Source organism: Fukomys damarensis, unplaced genomic scaffold (genome assembly GCF_012274545.1).
Source record: "Fukomys damarensis isolate Sample0158 unplaced genomic scaffold, DMR_v1.0_HiC HiC_scaffold_32, whole genome shotgun sequence".
NCBI classification, from domain to species: Eukaryota; Metazoa; Chordata; class Mammalia; order Rodentia; family Bathyergidae; genus Fukomys; species Fukomys damarensis.
The window spans coordinates 26,701,235-26,718,844 of NW_022900944.1; the positions used below are offsets into that span (position 1 = coordinate 26,701,235).

At 35.1% G+C, this 17,610-nt stretch overlaps 1 protein-coding gene across 7 annotated transcripts in view; it reads right to left on the reverse strand.

Annotated features, from left to right (window-relative positions):
* Cdh8 (cadherin 8) overlaps nucleotides 1-17,610 on the reverse strand; it is a 340,737-nt gene that overhangs the window by 213,554 nt on the left and 109,573 nt on the right. For all 7 annotated transcript variants that reach the window (XM_010612139.3, XM_033757867.1, XM_033757866.1 and 4 more), the window contains exon 3: nucleotides 14,338-14,632. In XM_010612139.3, coding sequence (XP_010610441.1) covers nucleotides 14,338-14,632 — 295 coding nt within the window. The remainder of the gene's footprint in view (nucleotides 1-14,337; nucleotides 14,633-17,610) is intronic.

The window sequence follows — 17,610 nt, forward strand, 5'->3', positions numbered from 1 at the left end:
CATCACTTTTATCTGTGCGGCAATCAATAGAAGATGAAGAAAAAACTTCCTCTTCTGTTCTTATTATGAAGATATGTGCTACACATTCCTAACGTCCACACATGCTTTGCCATGAGGAGCCAAGGTATTTTACAAAAAAGATACAAATGACAATCTATTCCTAAGGTCCATATAAAGAGGTAGCTGCACATAATTTGTGTGGACATTATATATTTACCTTTCTGTAGTGTTCACTTAGCTAGGAAGAAAGATACTCCAATGTACTTGTTCTAAAAGAGCAAAATTCTTTGGAATGATTAATTTTTAAAGTCACTGGCAGCATCCATCAGAGAGCTTTATATTTCTCAGACAGTTACTGCTCTTAAAGACTATACCACATCCATCCCTTTTTTTGACTTGTTATCTGCAGATAGACAGAATTATCATAAAAGCCAGGAATGGGAAGTGACTGAGGCTCAAAATGTTTGCAAAATAAGATAAAGAATTCCAATAAGACATGTTTCATATTTTCTTCCCTTTATTGCCTATACTGTGCAGTACCTTCTATACCTACCTGATGGTTCCCAAATTTGTTTACTTTTTTTTAAACTGTTTGGAAAGTTACTATTTCAATGTCTGCTCTGGAAGAGATAATTGAACTCAATATGGCCAAAGATCTAACTGTGTCCCAAAATAGAAGTAAAATCAAACAAGTGAGCTGCTAGAATCCCACACTGTCAATCGGGAGATGGGGAGCTATAGGTGGAATTTAAATGTCTCCCAAAGAGGCTCATTATGTTGAAAGCTTGGTTGCAGATCAGTTTTTGAGAAGTGACTGTATGAGGGATGTAACTCCGTCGGTGGATTAGCACAATGGTGAGATCGTAGTTTGATCTCATTAGCATTATTGCAAGAGAATGAAACAAAAGATGAGGCCTAGAAGGACAGATTGGATCATGGGAAGGTGACACTGCAGACTACATATACACCCCCTGTCCCCTTCCCCCTTGTTCTCTTTTCCTCATTCTCTGCTGCCTCACTGCTAGTATGTAGAGCAGAAAAAAATTGAGAAACTTAAATTTTGGCCCAGAAGGAACCATGTATAAAGTTGGGACCCAAGAAAGGTGCTAAACAGATTAATGGCATTTAATAGAAACCAAATACATGGTACCTAGGTTCACAAACTTCATTTGTTCCACAATTCTAGGTGTGAGAGCTCCCTTTGCTGTTGTGTGGGGAAGATGACTGTAGTCATGTTCCTCCCTCAATGTGGAGTTTGTGAACAGAGGCAAAATTCTATTTTTGCAAAATGAATTATTTGCAAACAGAAGGGTACACGAACTGAGGTACCACTATGGTCTGTAAGGGACAGAAAGTAAGATGCATTGAGTATATCTTGGGAATTCGCAAGGCTCCTTCCACTGTAGGCACAAAGGTACAAAGCTGTGAATATTTGTTTTGAAAAGAAGGTCCCTGGGTTTCCTGCTTGAGAAGAGGCTCCTACTGCTAGGGAATTGGTTCCCTGGGATTCATTTCATCATGCTCAGCCAACAAGGCATTCAGAGGTTGCTGTAGCCATGGTCCAAGGGTACCTAGCTACCACTTCTACTGACAACAGATCTTGCTTTCATCTACATGATGATGTTTTACTGGCAAGAAATATGTAAAAGTTGTGACCAGGGAGGCTTGCCTGTGGATATTGGGTATTGTGTCTCAGTGATGAAGCAATTAAATACCACAACTTGTGTAATACATCTTTCTAAAAGTCAGTGTTTTATAAGGTACCAATTCTATAGCAGAAGCTAATTAAACAGTACTTTGTTTGACTCCTTATTTTGTTCCCTTCAATTTAGCTAAGCTGGAATTGTACTTCTAGAGCTCATTTTTCTATACTGTCCTGATTAGATATGGCATGTTATTTTGAAGGCAGATGCAAAGTCAATATAAGACACAAGGTACTGGAGCTCCTACATGACTTAGCAGATCTTCAGATCACTGTCCTAGAATGTGTGGCCAAGCATACAGGCTCTTTCTTCAGCAGCTGAACAGTTTATCCTTTTTGGTTCTTCACTTCTGTGTCAGAGCAATGTAAAACACTACGAGAAAGGATATCAGCGTCTCCTACAGGTTGCCCACTATACAGAAGTTTGAGGTATGGGAGAAGGTATGTACACTATTTGCAAATAATTCATTTTGTAAACAGAATTTTGCCTCTGTTCACAAACTCCATGTTGAGTTCATCTATGTGGTTCTCATTTGACCTCTCAATTTCTAATATATTCCTAAGTTTTCCCACCTCGCTTGCAAATTTCTGGCCTATCACTAAAGGCAGAAGCAATAACTTTGCATAAATTTCTCTCTCAGCTTCATTACGGTGTAAGATCTAATTTTTGAAATACCACCTTTGTCCTGTAGAATGTGAGCACTTTTGCTTGATTTTGTTGGGGGCTCCTGTTCTTATTACTGCTAAGATTTTGGATAGCTCCTTAATGGTTATGTTTCTTTATTTTCTTACTTGTAAAATAAGAATGACGAAGTTGTTGATAGGATCAAACTAATACACAATGCTTAGGACAATGTTTGACAAAATAGTTATTCAGTATCGATCCCTATTGAGTAATAAAATGCTTCCTCATTATGCTTCTTTTTAAGCTAATAACATCACTTTAGATTTCAGGAGGAATGTGTAACATTTAAATATTTGTCTCCAAAACCTTGAAATTTATTTGGTGACAGCTCCTCAGCCCTAACTGAAACAACTCTTGGTATTTGCAATAATTAATAATTGTTAGACAATGACGGGACTTGAAAAGTGACATGGCTATAAAGAGAAGATTCTGTCTGTCATACTTCCTGACACAAAGGAAGTGAGTAAATTATGTCCCACAGAGGCACAAATATGGCTATTCTAACTACATACTCTGAGGAAGACACAAGGGATGAAATTTCGCTCTTGTTGCAAGAGGAATGTAACTGAGACCGTTTGTTCCACACGATATATATATATTAAATTATGCACCCTTGCATCTCTTTTCCCTATAGTTTCACCTCATAGTCTTAGATTTTAAGAGCCTTGCACACCTTTTCATCCACTTTTATCTATTTACGCATGTGCTAACTATGCATATAGTGATATTGCTGCACAATTTACTCCCAGTTTTTACATGGAGTGATGGATAGAACATGAAAAACTATGCTACAAAACTGTCATTCTGTGAGTGCTAATCAGCAAAATAATAAAAGTACTGGATTCAAATTGAATAGCAGTGTCTCAATTTACTAACACAATTATTAAGTTCATACTACAGAGATAAAAAATTTAAGTAATAATGATAATAATAATAATAATAATAATACATGCATACATACATACAGACAGACAGACAGACAGACAGACTTTAGGAAACCCAACTGGCCTTAAGAGGCAAGATTCTGAGGAAATCATCCCATAACCTAAAAGCATATCTAGAAAGATGTCCAAATTTATTTTTAACCAAGACTTTAGAATTTCACAAATAGGTGTTTTGGAGATTCACTGGCATGCAGTTGATCCATTTTTCTACCAACTGAATGAGGACAAAACCTGATCTCTGAGCGTTTATCTTCTAGTTTCTCCAAGTTTTCATTTTTAGGAAGGTCATGTAGCAAATCAAAAGTGAAAGCTTTACAGCACTACTTATATCAATGTTAAGCTTTACAACACTACTTATACCGATGTCAATTTATAGAACTCTAAGACACACGTGTGGCTGGAAAACTTTTAAGAAAGTTTTGCCCTATTGTCTCAGGAATCAATAAATAGGCTTAATCTTAAACTATTAATTTGCATGTAAGAGCAACATGCCCAAAAAGATGCCAGTATAGGATCATGGAAAAGTATAGGTAGAATTCCACTGGGTTCTCAACTTTCTGTGCATAATATAAAGTTTTTCTTTGAGTGTTTTGATTTGTTTTGTTTATCACATTTACTAATTTGAAAACACTTTTCAGCATTTCAAATACTAGAACATTTCTTGTATAGAAAGTAGTGAATATCTTATTGTCCTCAAAAGGGCTCAGAGCAGGCTTGGATGAAACATTTGCCCTGAAAACTTCTCGGAGAACAAGGAAGCGAAGTTCAATTTTCAGAGAGATAAACCAATGTATATAGATGTAGCAAGAACCAAAGGGAAAGATATACATCTAGGAAACATAGAAAATCTATTGAAGATAATCAAATATAACAAAATAATTGTAGAGAGGAAGAAGTGAAATGTAAATATTAAAAAGGAAATAAAATGAGCACACTGCTGTGTATTACCTCAGAAACTAGTGTTTAACTGATACTCAGATGGATTGACCTTGTTTTTAAACACAGGATGTGATGTATCATGTTGCCTATTCACTTAGATACACTTAATGCTGAGTCAATTCTTTAATTTAATTTTAATCCTCTGAAACACGCATTCAGAAGTAACTGATTTCTACAATAAATTATGACAACAAATTACATTCCAAATAAAATGACTCACTGTTCACAGCAGAATTCGAGCCAGAGATGATTAAACCTGATTTAAGTGAGTTCAAATCTCAAATAACATATGTAATTTTTGAAATGCATTTTATATGATACTGTTATATATAAGACAAAAGTGATACCAGTGCTTCTACTTGTATTACCTTGTCCTTTATACTTTTCTGAGGAAATTTTGTTAACTAACTTTAGAAAATTCATTTTCTAAAAATAAATACAAAGATGCATTGGAAAATAGATCACTGGAAACACCTCCCTATGTGGTACTGGGACCTCAACAAGGGTGAGCCTTATGCTTCTGACATAGCTCTACAGCAAATGTTTCTGAGCACCTATTTTCAAAATGTCTAAAAGCAACAGTTCCCTAAGGTTCATGAAGAACTTCCCGAAGGTCTTCTGCCTGCATTATTTTCATATTTGTTTTATGATTTCCAGCAAAAAATCTAAAATGGAAGCAATCAGGGACATGAACTGATCGATGTCAAGATCCTAAAAGCAGTGAACAGCTGATAAAAGGGCAATAAAATGGATGAATGTATTTTTCTGTTACCAAATAATTGATTAATATAATGCAATCTTACAATTCAGGTGTTACAGAAGAGCAAGTGTTAAAGCAGAAAAACAATAGTGGAAGGAGCCTCCCCATCAATTAAGTTACGCAAATAAATTTCGTAGGCATTCCCATTATTGCTCATCAAACTTATTCTCAACCACTATGTGTAAGTAACTTGGTGCCTCTTGGAATTGTGAATGTTCTAGTTCAATTTAGGCACTTCTCACAGTTAACTGTCATCAATTATCTCATTTGGATATCCTGGTGATTTTTGAGCAGGAACCTTTGGAACCATCAAAATTTACATATTAAAATGTTGATTTCATTATGTGTGTGTGCATTTGGGTGTGTGTGTGTGTGTGCGTATGTGTGAGATCCAGCCATTATACCAATAGTTTCTATGTCTTTAATGGAGGTTTGGCTTCTTTATGCAGAGTAGAAATGACAGAATGCACATCCCATCTCCAAGTTTGAGATCCACAGATGTTATCGGCATTCATATCAGGTACAGCAGCTGGATTTCTTTTGAGAGTGTTTATTTCAATCCTCCTGATTTCCCACCCATGTTTTCCTAAAGAATTTCAATTTTGTTCCTCACTCTGAATAAAGCCAGACAAAAAATATAATCAAATCCATCAAGATGTTTTTCCTCTTTCTTTCTTTGCATCTTTCCTTTAAAAATAGAGAAATGCTGCCAAATCCCCTTAAAATCGAGACCAGAGAGAGAAAGAAAGCCACAACCTCTAAATTATGAAAAAGAAGTGTGTTAGCTTTAAGACAGTTTGTCAGTATGTAACATCCTTTGATCTTTTAGGCTTATGCGATATAAATTGTTTCTTTAATAATAAAGAGAATATGAAAATGAATCTCTTTAATTATTACTTTGGGCATATTCTTTATTTGGCCCTAAAATATGAACTGGGCAATGACAAGAATAACAAGCTAATCTGTGTAAGCTATAGCCATCATAATTTGCAATTCACTTTTTAGAAATTGCAAATTTCACTATTTAGCTGCATGTCAAATTAACATGTGGTCTCTCATAGAAACAAGAATGTATTCTCCTTAGATGTGTGTTTCTAAGTCTTTTGCAGGGTAAAATCCTGTAATACTGCAGGATACTTCTTTTTCAAAAATGATTTCCGTGATAACATCAATGCCTGAATCTCCATAAGAGGCTGTAATATGAATTTATTAAAGTATGATATGTTAAAACTTTAAGGATTTGAATAGGAAAAGTTTGAGCTCCATTAAGTGTTTATTCTATTGAAGCGTTTTTCATTAATCTCATTTTTAATATAGATTACAAAATGTTACTATAAATATATTATAGAGTAATAACAAATGTAGGAAGTGCTGCGCAGTTTTTGTCTCCATCCCTGACTGACTGTCTTCTGCTTGAACACGTCAATCCAAAAGTCATTAGGAGCGACTAGGTGAAATAACAGACCAGCTCCTGTCCTTCAGGACCGGGAAGGGAAGCAGCGGTGAGGAAGATTAACCATGTGGGGAAATCATGGTAGGCAGAGGGAGCGAAGACAGAAAAATCATGACAAGGGTGGTGAGCGATCCGATTAATGCATAAACTGGGGACAACAACAAAGCCAGCGTCTCAGCATCAGGGAAGGAGAAAAAATAGAAGGAACCTTGTGGTGTTACATTATCATTGGGAGTACTGAAGGGAACTCATGGTTTCCTACACAGAGACAGAGTGCTTATTAGATTTGTCACGAGCTGGCATGACAAATTACTGCAAGTTGAGTCGCTTAAAACAGCAGGAATATATTTTCTCACAGTTTTGGAGTTCAGAATCACAGTGTTGGTAGCCCCATATTCCTTTCTAAAGTATCCTTCTGTACTCTTTATAGCTTCTTGTGCTTTCTGGCATTTAGCAGCTTGTGATAGCACGACTCAAGTCTTTGCTTCCAGCTTCACATGACCTTCCATATGTGCAGTTATCTGTGCTTTTATATGGTCTTTTTATAATAATTCCAGTCCTGGATTTAGGGCCCAATCTAATTCAGCATGGCCTGGGATTAACTAACAAATTAAATCTGCAAAGACCCTCCCCCTTTCCAAATAAGGTCATACTCTACAGTTCTCAATAGAAAATAAATTTTGAGGAACACTATTCAATGCTGAACAGATAAATACATATATGTGTATGTGTGTGTAAACATATTTCCATGCATTCTTTAGCTCTATCCTGTCCACTAAGAAAGTTAGGGAGCAGGGATACTCTAAGAGTACTGAACAAAATTAATCCTGATTTTCATGCATAAATATAATTCTCCTTACACGGAATTAGACTTCTTTGTATAAGTGGCTAATTTTAGGACAGGCATAAAGTGAGTACATAGGAGATTCAAATATTTTGTTGGGTCAGAAAGTAAAAATTTACTCCAAGAATGATTGAGGGATATTAATAGATGACAAAAATTAACTTCAAGTGTCATATCATTGCCAATTTGGAGAAAATCTGAGCATCAAAATAAATAGTTCAAATAATCTATTATAAATCATTAAATGAAACAGAAATTTAAATGTCTAAATCAATATAAATAAATACAAATGTAAAAAATTAGGAAATAAATAAAATAATTTTTCCCTGTAGGAGTATGCTGACTGCTGCAGCTTGTGTCTAGATGTTCCCCACCCCCAAAGTCTAATGCAGTAATAGGTGGAGCTTTTCTAAGGTGGCTGCATCTAAGGTGGGTGTTTGATGCTAGGATTAAGTTTGTATGATTACTAAATTAGCCCACCAACAGGTTTGGAATTATTCTGGGTATACATAATGGGAAGGCCCACTCTGATGGGGGTGACACAACCCAAGGGGTAGGTAACCTGGAAGAGATAAATGGTAGAGGTAGGCAGGCAGGCTACTCTTGCTGTTGCTTTACTGCTTTGCTGCCTTCTACCTTCCATGAACTGTTTCTCCTTTGTGATGCCCCTCTGCTATGTCACCCTGTTGTGGAGCCAGCCAGCTATGGACTGAAAGCTCTACAAATGCTGAACCATAATAAACCTTTGTTCCTTTAACTTGGGACATTGAGTATTTTGTCTCAAAAACAAGAACAGTAACTAAGACATGGAACAATAAATGTATGTGGAATGGAAAAATTGGGAAAATCTCCATTTACCAGCTCTCATGAAAATTTCAATCGATATTAATTTAGGTGTTCATAGTTTGATGAAGAATAAGATATTTATAAGGATGCAACCTATTTGCCCACAAAGTATAAGCGCAAAGAAAATAAAATAGTAATTTTACCTGGGAGACACATGACAGACATCTCCTTAACAAAGTGATCGAAGTTATTGTCACCAATGATGGAATAAATTAAAATCTTGTATCACTTGATACAAAATGTATTACCTCCTGTAGTGTTGTCAAAAAATGCATATTCTGAATCTAATGCCAAAGAAACAACAAACCAATCCCAACAATGGAATTCTAAAGAATAATTGTTCAAGTTTTCAAGTGTAAAAGTTGTAACAGGAAAGGAAAAAAATGAAGAAATATTTCAGATAGAAGAGGACTCATGAGTGCTCCTAGATAGGATCCCCTTTCTACCATTGAAGAACTGTGTTAGTCATTTTACCAAAACACATGTATTTGATAATAATGAATGTCGAGATCACATTTCTTATTTTGATAGTTGCACTGGGTTGTGTAGAAAACATCTGCAATGTGAGAATTTACTTAGGTAGTGGGGAAAAATGTCAACAGCTTACTCGGCAATGGTTCAAGATATTTTGATGATGTTTGCCACTTTTCCTGAAAAGTAAATTTATTCTAAACAAAATATTAAGAGAACACAAAAATTAATAGTGTATATTTTATATGGATCTCCCTCTGGAACAGCATTTGAGGATGATTACCATAAAAGACACATTTATAAAGAAAAATCATAATGTTAATGCTAGGAAAAGACCAAATAATACAAATAACACATCACTGCATTTTTAAGAAGGAAAAAAAACTAAATTATGTAATAAGTTTAAAATTTTTCCCTCAGCTTCATCTTTGCTCAAGGAGAGTGTGTAGGCTTGCATATTATAGACAATTGCCTCTTTGGTAATAAGATTTCAGAAGGCAGTGAGATTTGACTTTTTAAAAAATGTTTACTGTTATTTTCTGAGCTTCTTTTGATATTTCAATCAATACCTTTTAGTGCAGAGCCACTTTTCTTTTGCATGTCCTACCAGAAAATCCAGTGTCAATTCAAGTTACTCTCTTTCTTCTGTATCTTTACTACATTAGCAGCTTTTCAGCCCCAGCCATTCTCCACATGGCTCTTAATTAATTTTTATTCTTACTTGCAATTCTATACAATCGGTTGTTCTTACATTGTAAAAATACTTATATACTTATCTTGAAAATTTTATATCTTACTCAAACTTCTGTGACTTTCTTTTCAGTTATTTAATTTAATTTGCAAAGTGTGCTGACCACAAAGTTCTCCCACCTTTGAAAACTATTAGCAGCTACTAATATGCAGTAGAACCATCATGCTTGTCCAAACAAAATTCTCTAGGGATATTATCGAAGATGAGTAGAGCATACTAGTAAAACCCAGGGGAAGTAGAGCCAGATGTCTGGACTTAAGTCCTAACTCGTCTACTTAATATTTGTCTTATTTATCCTATTTATTCTGATTAGAAATAATAAGTAGAGAAATGAATATTGCTTCTATGGTTGTAGCACTACTGTGGGATTTGGAACCATTTAATACTATTCATCCCTATAGTAACTTTTTTATACCTAGTTATCATCGCTAGTGGAGCCCTGGTCTTCCAGAAAATAAGACAATTTCCAGTGTCAAGTTTCATATAACTTTGTGAAAGGTAATGCAATAAGGTGTAGCGGATTTGGCACTACTCGCTGTCTCATCCCTTTACTTCTATCTTCAATAATATGGCCTTTAGAATAAAATAATGTTCATTCTGATATATGAATTTTTGAAATATAAAGTTAAGTCTTGAGCAATTTCTCATTGACCAAGGTCTCATGTCATACAGATAATTTATTGAATTTTATTAGTAGAAGTAAATAACAAAGGAAGGTTTGCAAAGAAACTAATAGTCATCAATGAGATCCTAAGCCAAGCAGTTAGCACTCTGAAATATGATCACTGAATGCTTCTAAACATACTTCTAGGATGGGATTATTATACACAGATGAAGTGAGCCTGAAATAGAATTTGTCACTTACACAAGCAAAAGTGGAATTTGTAGCTAAGTATCCTGAGTTTCAATTTCCAAGTCAAATATTCAGTTTGTTTTACCCCCAACCCAGATTTAGGTATATAATCCAGGTTACAATATCCCTGACCTCAATACTCAACTACCTTAAAACTATAAATTTAAACTTTCTAAAATACATGTAGGCAAAGCTTCTTTAAAAAGCACCTTCAACACTGCTACTTTCCTATCCACAGTTAAATTCAGACAAGCTCAAATGTCTTTCTTTATTCAGTATTGCTATAAAAGTGAATTCTCATCAAGTTCTAAAATTCACAGTAGCATATAAAAGAACCATGTCTCCAGCTTCCAAGTAAGATATTTCTAAATTAATTTGGCTGCCATTTGGGCAAATATATATGTGCGTTTTGTCTTGACAGCTTGTCAACCAGCAGACAGTTCTTGAGCATCACATTTATTTCAGTTTAATATTGGTAAATTTCTCAATTAGAATTTTATTTTTCACTTTCTGCACAATGAAATCCCTCAGCCTTTGCTGGCATTCCTCAGGGCATACAGGTGCAGGTGCTGGCATTTTTGCAGTAGCAAAGGAAGAAAAATGAAAGAAAGAAGGTGGGGAGGGAAGAGACAGGCTGAGAGAGAACAGTGGTAATGGGGAGAGGAAGGAAATAGTGGCTGACCTTCATCCTGATATTCCCCTTCATGAGAAATGAAGAGAATAATTCACTTTTGACAATAACATAGCGCAGCTGCCTCTGCTTCCTTTAACCAGAGAGGCTGGAGTCAAACAGAAATCAGACACCCAGTGCTTAAAATCAATACAGAAGGGAAAGCACAGAGGTAAGGGGGGATTAATAAAATAATTTAAAAAGACACAACAATCACCAATTATGGAACAGGTACTTACTTTGTGACATTCTTTAACTTGTGTTTTATCATGCAGTTCTCACACAATAGCAGTGAGATGAGAATTATTATCCTTGCATTATAGCTAAGGAAAATAAACAATAATGTAACCTGCCCGAATTTCAAAGTCAACCAGATACTAACAGATGGAATCGGGATTCAAACGCACACTTGAAATTTCACACTTGCTTTTTTGATTTTTGAAAGACACAGCACAGGCTAATCACTTAAAGTTTTTATAAGTGTGTATATGTGTGTGCGTGTGTGTGTGTGTGTGTATACGTTAGTGTGTACTTTTTTTTTAAGTTTCAATCTTCTTAGCAGGAAAACAATAAGTAGAGAAAAAGGATGTATTTACAGGCACACATTGCATTCTGTAGCTAATAATATCTTTAAAGGGTTTTTCTCCCCCAAAATGGCCTTGCATTTGCAGAAGTTTCTGAGGTTTTCTTTCTCAACACATCTCTCAGGCAGATGACTTATGAAAAGAGAAAGGAGCCTCTGACACATTTATTGTCAACAGATATAGACTTGGCATTGAGATGGAGAAAACATAATAATGAGACAAAAAAATCACTTCCCTGTTCACCATTTATTAGTAAGTTAGATAAAGTGTGCTCTGTATAAAGGAGGTGTCAAAAACACTTAAAACCATCTAACTGATATCTAGAGGAAAAGATGCATTAAGGAGTTTTTCTGATGTGAATGAGTTGACCAAGCAATAAGAAAAAAAGTACAAAAAATAAACAAACTTTAAACACTATTCCTCAGTTATTTGAATGTCAGAATCTAGAGGAAGCACATAGATGGAGACTTGTGCATGTGCCTGAGTGTGTATGTGTGCATTTGTGAGTTTTTCTTTTCATTTACTTTTTAGGAGCATGATGCTGATGGTGAGGTGACTTCCTGCTAAGAAGTCATAAAAATTTCCTAGAAAATATTTAGCCAGCTATAGGAGCAATTTCATTTTGATAAAAAATAGATAATCATCGAATATGAAGATCTGAAATCATTGGCTGCATCTGTGGGTGTACCTATCAAAGTTGTCTTACAGCTAAGTAAGAACAAAGGTCAAATGAAGCCAATCCATTACAAGTCCCATTGGCTAAGAAACCTGGGAATTTTTGCTCAGTGGAAAGCACACAGCTGTAGAATAGAAAAGTTTTTTTTTCTAGCATAAATATATAGATTACTTACAAAGTTAAAAGGTTAGAATCAAGCATCTACTTGGTAATTTACTGAGATAATCTATTGGGAGGCATTAGGATCTGATCAAGAGAAGAGAAATTAAACAACATGTTATAATCATGTTGACGGCAGGAGTAACCAAGATTAGTGACTGGGCAATGTGCTCCAGGGTCTGGAAAGAGAGAAAAGATTCGATGTCTGTTATGTTTTGTACATGAGATTTCAGAGAGTAACAGGACCATTGACAAAATCATAGCAGGGAAGGAAAAAAATGGTAAGGAAAAGTTTGCTATTGTAATACAGTGTTTGACCTTTCTACGGGACATCAGGTGAGATTTTTCTGGAAGCTTCTGGTAATGTGGATTTACCAGCTTAAGTAGCAAGTGAGGGAGGGGCTATGAATTTAAAGCCATCCACACGGACTGCATAGTTAAGACACTGAATGACCAAGGCAGGCAATGGAAAAAAGGAGAGAAGAAGAAGTGGGTAGAAAAGAAAAGAAACAGGAGGAAAAGAAAGAGAAGCAGGGGAAGAGAAGGCGGATGAGAAAGAAGAAAAAGAATCAAAAAAGGGAACGAGAAGGGAAAAGAACTACAAGTTGTTAGTGACAAAGTAACAGAAAGCATTTTGATAGAGAAGCAGTAGATCAAGTTGAGGGAGTACCACAATGAATGGCTAACATAAATAAAAACTGTCATGTCCACATTGGAATAGGTAAAAGATATTTTGTATCGTAGCTGATAATGGGCCCCAATGTTTTACTTGAAATAGAAAGTTAATATTTTGCATTTATTTGGACCTACAGTACAAATATTGATGAGACTATCTCATCCACATATTTCTTGCTGTTTGTCATAGTTGTAATTATGTGTGATTTTATTGAGTAGTTTGATTTTATTGCATAGTATCTGTGAAGAGGATTCTTGAATCCTTTATTTGAGCTCCCAAATTTAACATCAAATTTGGGAGCTCAAATAAAGGATTCACATGTCTGTATCTACCTATTTTTAGCCCTCAGTTTATCTCCACTTGTGTGTGTGCATGTGTGTGTGTGTGTGTGTGTGCGTTTGCTTTTGCTTTTATGTCTTACCATGTTCACATTCTTCTAATTTATGTGACTTTGATGCTTCACATGCATTGTTAAATGCACTCTGAAACAAGCTGTGTATATTGCATACATAAAACTGACTTTGTTATTCTGCACTTTGAATACTTCCTCCTTCCTACTGCTTTTGTCAGAGAAAAAGAGCTCTATAATCCCTCCTTTTATTGTATAAAACCACAAATTTGAAGTTTTTTGTATCAAGGCAGGGATTTGGGAATAGGAAAACATCCAAATTCAGGAAAAATACAACAGAAAAACTATGTTTTGGAATATATATTGCTCATATAAAGTGTTGTAGTTGCTTTGATGGCTCAGAAAATGTAGGACTGGTCAATGGTGATTTCCATGGCTCCTAAAAACTGTTCAGTTGAGGTGAACTGGCAGAAGTCTCATTATTAAAGGTAACTGCCTACCCACGGCAGACTCAGCCGAGGAGCTCTAGCCAATATCTGGCTGACTGCAGTCCTAGATGGTTTCCTATTTCTCTATGCACAGCATCTGCATGTGAATATATACAAACAAATAATTAAACATGAAGCAAATATCAATAGGATTAGCTTGGCATGTTGAAACAAATCTTGATAAATCCGCCTCAGTAACAATACTCAAACTACAAGTCTATGAGAGGAATACAAATTCAGCCTATTGAAATATTGTCCTGTAAGGAGAGATATTTTAATAAAACTGCTCCTCTGTCAGTCAGCTCCTATTACTAAGGGAATAAAGCTATTGAGCTGTGGAACTTAGGCCAAAAAAGGGGATTTGGAAATGCAAATTAGAGATAAGTCAGTAATAAATGTTTTATATTCAACAACACACCATCCCTGATGCCAGAAGCTATTTTAAAAAGGATGCTTAATAGTTTTGTGAAATTGCAACCATACATACCCAAAATGGACATCTCTGGCACAGTAGCATGATAGGGTCCATTAAGAAACTCAGGTGCATTGTCGTTGATGTCTTGAACTTTAATAATAAACTCAGAAGGAGGCTCCAAAGGTTTGTTCGTCTCCCAGTCTACTGCCTGAGCTGTCAGGGTGTACTCAGCCTTTTCCTCTCGGTCAAGTCTCTTAATAGCATGGATATCTCCAGTTATATCATTTATTTGAAAGATTGTCCCAGCTCCATCACCTGATAGGATATACTTGATTTTTTTGCTTCCAGGATCCAAGTCTGTGTGCAGCTAAAATGAAAAGTAACATTAGTTAGTGATGGAGCAATTTGCAAAGTTATTTTTCTACCTGGCTCTTGTTTCTGGTGAATTCAGTTCTTTTAGCATTGCTTCATCAATTTCTGCTAAGAGTAACTGTACAAATACTCTCTGCAGCCCTAGGGATAGCTATCAGAAACAGAGTATAATGAAATTCATTAAATAAGTCAGAGTACAGAGTAGTTTTTTTTTTTTTAAGTGCTCTGACCTGTTTAATGTAAAATTGCATGCTTTGTAAAGGATGAAATGGTTAAGGGGAAAAAAACAAAAATATATGCAATCATTTTCAATGTATTGACACAGTCATTGAATGTTATTATTAGCTTGCTTTTATGAATCACTACCTGTGTGCCAAGAACTATGTGAATCACTTCTCACATGATGACCATTCCCTTAAATTTTACAGAGGTAATATTTCATAAAAATTATGAATAAGCTGAAGTATGCAAAGGCACAACACAATAACCACTCCAACATTTATGCTTGACAGACTAAAGTATGGTATTGCTAGACTTAGACTCAAATTTACCTGCTACATTTATACAAACAAAAATTCTAATAACCTGAATGTTTGGTTTTTGTAGGACTTTACTTTTTTTCTTTCACTCTTTTAGTTCCTGTAGAAAGATCCAAGAATATCTTTCCCATTTTATAGAGAAGAACCCTTAGGCCAGAATAAGAGAGTGTATTTGTCCAGAAATGGCAATTTTCTGAAAAAAAAAAAAAAACTTTTCAAAAGGAATCCAAATCTATGTCAGGTCATGGCAACATATAGTGACTGAATATGTTTTTATTGAGTTTATTATATACCAGGCAAAGTCTCTGTCTGGAATGTTTGGTAGGTACACCCTAACACAGAGGATCCCTGGTTTTCAAATCCTCTTAAGAGGAGATACGGATGTTTTAATATGTTTGTTTTTCCCTTTTTCTATGTAGATTCTGCTTCAAAGAAATAATAATAAATATTGTTTTTGTTTGCATTTCGAAAAGAAAAATTATTGAATTACAGTTACAAAATGTTGTTTAATTGTATATAGTTTTTAGTTCAATTCAGTTATTTAAATGCCAGAGTAGTTCCATTATTGCACCATGAGATGTCAAATATTTGTCCCTTTGGAAAAAAAAAAAAAACTCTTGTTGAAAGAAACTCCTAGAAATTCAAAAGACTGTATTCTCTGGGGATCCCTTTTATTCAGCATAGGCTCTATCATTTGCTTTGCCAATTTGAATTGTATTTAATGCTTCAATAAATGAAAAGAAAGGATTATAAAAAAGACATAAAATAGTAACAAAGAATCCAAATGCATCCAGATTTCCTACTTTACTTTTGAATATTAAAAAAAGAAAACAAAAGATTACATCAAATATTTATTGAATCTCAAAGTGTATCCTTTTCTTTTATTGTATTAAATTTATGAACAAGAACAAATATTGAAATGCCACTTTATCTTAATGAATGTGGGATTATAATTCATTAATGTGATATTAATCCTAATTTATGATCATTTTAATTTATGTGCATTTTTAACATTTTCATTAGCATTTTTATTAAAAAAAGAAAATTTGAATAATATATCATTCATGAAGGCGCCTATTCACATGCAAGGCATTCTGGAGGCACAGGAGATACTGTTTGCGTCACTCTTGCCACAGATTTCTGCGAAGTAACAAATAAACTAGTCTTATAATGTTTGTGTTAGAACTTTTTAGGATCATATTTTCTTTTTGACCACTGACAATCTCTGATACGTAAATTGAGCTACAGTCTTAAATTTTGATGACTCTTTGTGTTTAAAAATAAAGGAAAAGAAGGGAAAAGCACAGAAGTTTAAAAGAATAAATTACAAAGGTAGGGCAGACCTTCAAACCGTAGGAACTGCAGAGATTTTCACATTTATTTGGGTTTTGGTGACTCGGCCTACAACATGGGGATAAAATATCTGCACTGCACAATTGACTTTGGAATTTGAGACCATCCATCTACTTGAAAATAATTAAAACACAAAGAGACCACACGAGGTGACTTTTAACTGAAACCATTTTTTATTTCATAGCATTAAATCCCACCTAAGTCTCTGAAAATACTGGGGTCAGCCTGGCTGCAATATTAGTGTAAGCAAGTTCCCAAGATTCATTTAAAAATAGCTTTTACACATATAACTCTCTGAAAAAAGAACAAACAAGCAAACAAACAAAAAAAACCTAAGGAAAGATTGTTTGCTTTCTCTTTTTCCAGAAATGTATTTTTAGCTCATTGGGTTACAATCCAGATCCTGAGGCCAATGATAGTCCTGATAAAAATATCAAATTTCTCTATTCATTCGTTGATCCCATTATTTGTATTATGCACATATTCTGGCATATGATTATGTGGATAACTAATTTGACACTACAAAGAAAAGGATGTGGATGTGAAAAAAAACAGATGAAGAGAGAGCAAAGACATAAGATTCCAAGTCTGCCTTCCCAAATTATTTAAGGTGCATGGTTCAAGCTTGTGTTTTTGCTGTCATTCTTCATGTTTGTCAGACCCTGATCATTTCAATGCAATGATGCTGCCCCTGACAATTTATCCCAAGCAAGGGCTTCTTCTGTGGTTCCAAAAATATTCCAAATGCACTGAAGCTTCTCAAACTGTGCATCCTCTGGAACGGTGAGTGTCATTCCTCTGAGGCGTCACTGCTGCTATTGGAGCAGGATAAGGACCACAGGCAAATCAGGTTGGATAAGTAAGACTACTTGGGTTAGCTTTGGTGCAAGAAATTCTCGGGCATTCACTTAATGAGAATGTAGAGACATCCCATGTTTGTCCATGCATTATCTTAAGGGTAGAGGTCAAGTAAAAAACCCTGATATGGTCTTGATCTCAGAGACATTGTTTTGTGAGAGACAAACAAAATTTTAAAATTTAGAGGAAATTTAGTGATCACCATGATCATCACCATTACCAC